The sequence below is a fragment of the Cynara cardunculus genome, assembly GCF_001531365.2.
Source record: "Cynara cardunculus var. scolymus isolate 2C chromosome LG 13, CcrdV1, whole genome shotgun sequence".
Classification (NCBI taxonomy): domain Eukaryota; kingdom Viridiplantae; phylum Streptophyta; class Magnoliopsida; order Asterales; family Asteraceae; genus Cynara; species Cynara cardunculus.
Window position 1 is genome coordinate 38,549,149 of NC_037540.1, and position 5,881 is coordinate 38,555,029.

Consider the following 5,881-nt stretch of genomic DNA (forward strand, 5'->3'; position numbering starts at 1 on the left):
CCTTTGTTTCCTTCTTCTATAAAACCTTCAGGCTGTGAGACATAAACTTCTTCCTTCAATTTGCCTTGTAGAATTGCTGATTTTACATCTAGATGATGAACTTCCCATTTGTTGTATGCTGCCAGAGCCAATATCAATCGTATTGTCTCGATTCGTGCTACTGGTGCGAAGACTTCATCAAAATATATGCCTTATTCTTGAATATATCCTTTGGCTACTAATCGTGCTTTGTGCTTTAATATCCTTCCTTCAACATCCCTTTTTGTCTTGAACACCCATTTTAAACCAATTGCTTTATGATCTTTTGGTAGGGTAGTTAGCCTCCAAGTATTTTTCTTGTTGATAAAATCAATTTCTGCTTTCATAGCTTCAATCCACTTGTCATCTATTCCTTGAAGTTCCTTGGTTCGTCTTCTACTAGCAATAACTCATCCGTGTTGGCGTATATATCACTTAAGGCCCTATAACCTCTTACGGGTCTATGATCAATTCTTAAATCTGTTGTAGAAGGCGTATCAGCTTTTGAATCTGGTGAATGGATGGTGGATTGCTGTGGGCTATACTCATGAGTAGATATCTGGGAATTGAGTATAGTAGGTACCTCTTCATCTGAATCGTTGTTACCATGTGTAACATTATTTTTGAAATCTTCACATTCATTAGAGATATACTAAGTACCAGGTGTTTCATTATTCCCTATAATGAAATTAGTCCATTCCGGTCTATCTAGATTGAAATCTTTCGTATATTCCTTCCAATTCCATGTCTCATCTTCTTTGAATTTTACGTCCCGACTGATGCAAATTCTATTATTTATTGGATCAAACAGGCTGTATGCTTTTGATCGTGGCTCACTGCCTAAGTATACCATTCGTATACTTCTATCATATAATTTCTTCAAGTGTTGTGATGGTACCTTAGCATATGCAATGCATCCAAAAATCTTTAGATGATGTAGGCTTGGCTTTTTTTCCCTTCAATGCTTTGTATTGAGTAATGTCATCAAGTGACTTTGTTGGTGTGCAATTCAATATCAGTATGGCATGTCTAATTGCTTCTGCACAAAAATTATGTGGCAAGTTCGTTGCCTTCATCATGCATCTTGTTGCTGAAAGAATTGTCCTATTCTTTTGTTCAACAACTCCGTTTTGTTGAGGTGAGTATGGTGCAGTTAACTATCTTGTGATGCCATTGTCTTTGCAGTATTGTAGGAATTCATTTGATGTGAATTCTCCTCCTCTGTCTGTTCTGAACATCTTCAACTTGATTCCAAGTTCGTTTTCCACCCTCTGTTTAAATTCTTTGAAAATTCCAAATGCTTGATTTTTTGAATCTAGAAAGTATTCCCACATATATCTTGAGTAGTCGTCTACTAGTAGAAATATGTACCTTTTGCCTTTTGGTGTAGGTGGTGATATTGGACCACATAAATCTCCAAATACTAGATTCAGCGGTGCTTCTGACCTTGACTTTGCTTGTTGTGGGAATGGTGCTCTGCTATGCTTTCCTATTAAGCATATGTCACAAATACTTACTGTATGTTTAATGGGTGGTATACCATGAACCAAGTCCTTCGAAAACATTTTCTTCATTGAGTCAAAATTCAGATGACCCAGCCTTGCATGCCATAACCATGCCTTATCATATAGATTGGCTAATAAACAAACAGGTTTACCGATCCTCAAGTTTGCCTTGTATAGTCGGTTATTTGATCGCTTGACCTTTAGTTATTATTGCTTGAATCATACAGTAGTAGTAAGTCGTCTTCCATGACTACTTTGCAACCATTCTCTGTTAATTGACCCAAGCTCAATATATTATTCTTCAGATTTGGAATGTAATATACCTGTGAGATGATCTGTTGTTCTTTGTTTTTGCATTCCAATAGTATAGATCCCTTTCCTTTGATCTCCACGTATGATCCATCCCCGAATCTTACGTTCCCGGTAATCTTCTCGTCAATTTCCTTGAAATGATCTTTGACTCCCGTCACAGGATTGCTTGCACCATTGTCTAAATACCATAGACTTTCATCATTTGTAGTTGTCTTGCTTGATTCGAGATTCTTCTCGGTTAAGAAAACTTTATGGTGCTCTTCAATAGTTGCCATAAGCAAAGTTGGTTCTAAGTCTTCTTCAATGAGATTAGACTCTTCTTTCTCTTGATTATTTATGTGGACATTTGCTTGCATAATGTCCATGCCTCCTGCACTTGAAGCACCGTATTTTACTCTTATCTGGAGTAAATTTCTTTGCATTGTTGTTTGTTTCTTTCTTGAAATTATTCTATGAAGGTTCCCAGTTCTTTCTTTCTGATCTAAATCTGTTATTCCCTCGGCCTCGTGATTGGTTAAATCTACCACGACCACATCCTCTGTAAGGTTGGCCTCGAGCTTCATGCTGCGTGAACATCAATCCCTCTTGAGTGTCCACATATCTTTCCTTTTTATACTTGAGTCTTTCTTCAAAAGGCTTCAGTCTCCCGATTACTTCGTCTAGAGACATAGTATCTAAGTTCGAGTATTGTTCAATGGATGCAACAATTTGAAGAAATCTGTCGGGTACGACATTTAATAATTTTCGTTCGAGAGTGGAATCTTCATATGTTAATCCCAAGCTTGCCGCTTTGTTGATAATACCCGTCAACTTTGTAGTAAATGAATCGATTGATTCATTTTCTTTCATCTGTAACATCTCAAATTCCGTCTTGACTGTTTGTAGTCTTGCTTGTTGGACACTGTTTACTCCAATGTGTCTTGTCTTCAAAGCATCCCAAACTGCCTTTGCAGTTTTGTATTTTGAAATGAGAAGTAATTGATCTTCTGTTAGTGATTGATAAATATAGGCGATAGCGGTTTTATCCTTTTTTGCATCAGCTTGTGTTGTTGGTTGTGGTTCAATCATTTCCCAAAGACCATTTGCTTCCAAGATTATTTGCATCCGAATTGCCCAAGTAGTGTAATTTGTTGCTTTCAACATTGGGCATTGGAAATGGGTTGTAGAACCTATTTTCTTATAAATTTTGGAACTGTCTCCTTATTCCATGCTATTCGTCCCCATCATGATTTAATATAAAATTTATATTAAAATTTTGTTTTAAGAAAATATTTATAATTTGTTGATTTATAAAAAACTAATAATAAAGAAAAACTTTATTATTTGTTTAATAAAGAGTATAAGAATTACAAAATATTAAATTAAAACAAAATTATAATAAAAGGTTTCCCTTAAATTTTTAAATATAATGAATTAGGGTTTTGTTTTAAAAGTGGGAAAAGGAAATCGTACACCTTTGTGTGTGTATACGTCGCTTCTTCTTCGGCTATTCAAATCGAGTACCCCTCGAATTTTGATTTGATCGGCAGTTACTTTGCTGTGGTTCACAGTCATAGTGCTTGTTGCTTGGTTTTCCTTTTTCGAACGACGGTTACCCCTGCCTTCGATTTGATGGTCTTACTGACCAATTGGTTTTCCGGTTGTCTTCTCCGGTTCCGTTTAAGGTAAGTCCCCTTTTTTCCGATGGGTGCCAGTAGGTGGTAAGTTTCCATCTGGATTTTGGCCGTCCTGGGTATTCCCCGTATGATTCCAATCGAACCCCGTATGAAGTTATTGACGGTCGTTCCTTCTGTTGTGAATCGGCGGTTTCTGGTGACTTTCTCGGTTCCTATTTGGTATATGGTAGATGATGAGAAACTTTGGTTTGATTAAACCCAAAGCTCTGATACCAAATGTTGGATCGAAATATAGAATTGCAAGATTGAATCAAAGTTTGTTTATTTCTGAGAAAAATACACACTAGAAACTATACAAATCGATACAAATATATAGACACCGAAGAGGTGCCTTCGAACCATTGTGACTGTTCGAATGGTGGTGATCGAACCATTATGATGGTTCGGATGTTGGTGGTTATCATCGCACCCTTTCAAGTTTCCTAAATTACAGATTATTACTTAAATAAAAATAATAAGAAACTAAAACACTAAACTTTGTTTCTTCTGATTAATGTCGAGATTAACTCAACAGAAGAGCCTCGCTATTATTTATATCTTTTTTACACATTATTCTAACACTCAATAGCACGTCATATTGTCCAGATCTAAACCAAAATTCTTAGAAAAACGAGTGAAGGAAATCAGATATCTCTTTTGTTTCTTTTAATTGTTTAAAACAATCAATTTTTTGAAGAATAACTCAAATACAATCAACTAAATTTATCTTCAAAATTAGAAATTAAATTGCATAAAGAAAAATATCATGAACAGAAGCAGAGACAGATTCAAGAAAATTTTAAAGCAGGTGAATCAAATGAAGTGGTGGAAGTTTTAAGAGCAGATCCATAAAATGTTTCCAGTGCGTCGGGATGATAGAACGGGTCGACCGACACGCCAAAATCATATGGGTGGGAGTAAGTTTGTCATATTAGTACTTCATGTGGATGCCATATTAGTTTCAAGCAACAATATGACATGTTGTTCGAGTCCAATGGCTTCCTTTCTGGATAGTTTGACATAAAGGATCTTGGTGAAGCCTCTTATATTCTTGGCATTGAAATACATCGAGATCGAGCCCATGGGACAATAGGTTTGTCTGAAAAGGAATATCAATCGTATTCTCGATGGATAATTATAACGTGCAATATTGTGCTCTCATGATCCCTCTGTTGTTAAAGATGAAAATTGTGGCTCCTACTAATGGCCCTGATTCTAAGAAGAATATGAGCAAATGAAGCTTATTCTCTAAGAAAACTCATTAGTAGACTCAAAGCTGTAAATGGGACTCGAAGGACGCAAAAATTCATTGTGATAAATATTGTTGTTATTTTCTAGAATAACACTATTCCAAAGGTGCTCGAGTGTAAGGGGGCGTTTGGTTCGTAGAATGGAATTCGATAGAATTGGAATTCATCAAATGAATTTGACTTTGAGGAAATGGAATGGAATTTGACCATGTCTTGTGATTGCGTTTGGTTGCATGGAATTGGAATGAAATTTTTAACGGAATTGGAATTTTTCTTGTTTGGTTCATGAAATTAAACTTTGGAATCAGAATTAAATATCAACAAATGACCTTTTATGGTTTTTTTGTCGTTTTTTTAAATTAAAATTACCATTAAACCAAATTACATTATTAACATCAGATAAAATTTGAAATTGTTCACTTATATTACTAATATCTGAAATTATTCACTACAAAATATTAAGATCCGAGACAGAGCGAGATGGAGAAAGAACGAGAGAGAGATAGAGATAGATAGAGAGAGAGAGAGAGAAGTCGAACATACCAGCAGTTTTGAACGAGATCGAGAAGAAGAAATCAAGCAGAGCAGAGCAAAGCAAATCGAGATATAGAGTCGATGAATTTGGATGAGGGCTAAGGAATTCGTCGGAAAGGAATTTGAAATCCTTGGTACATCAAGTGGAATCGTGAAATCGGTGACCGAATGAATTTGTAGGAATTGAACGGATTCCTTCACCTATAATCTGTGAACCAAACATCATATTTGGAATTTGATCAAAGGATTGGACATTCCAATTCCTTTCAATTCCCCCAAATTCCCATGATCCAAATAGCCCCTAAGTACGTATTAGTTCGAGAAAAAGTGGAAGAGAAAAGGATAATTTTCTAGAATAATATTTAAATGTGTCATGAGTAGGTGGTAAAAAAGGATGAAAAAACAGAACCCTTCCACTTACATCCAAGCCCGCGTTTGTGACCGTGGCTTTCCCCAAGTACGTTTATGATAATTTATGCCTCGTTTGTGTTACATGGGATAGGATTTCATTTCTTGGCCTTGAAAACCAATAACTATCCCCTATTTTTTAATAAGTAAATAAAATCAAATTTAGAGCCAAACAATTGTACAACAAAAACAAATATTT

At 35.7% G+C, this 5,881-nt stretch overlaps 1 protein-coding gene across 1 annotated transcript; it reads right to left on the bottom strand.

Moving 5' to 3' along the window:
* Positions 1-2,285: 2,285 nt before the first annotated feature.
* Positions 2,286-2,978, bottom strand: LOC112525029. Its single transcript, XM_025134972.1, has one exon. The coding sequence runs from the start codon at positions 2,976-2,978 to the stop codon at positions 2,286-2,288; it is 693 nt and encodes a 230-aa protein (XP_024990740.1).
* Between the last annotated feature and the right edge of the window lie 2,903 nt (positions 2,979-5,881).

Coding starts and splice junctions, on each gene's coding strand:
- LOC112525029 (XM_025134972.1), bottom strand. CDS start 2,978: ATGTTGAAAGCAACAAATTACACTACTTGGGCAATTCGGATGCAAATA.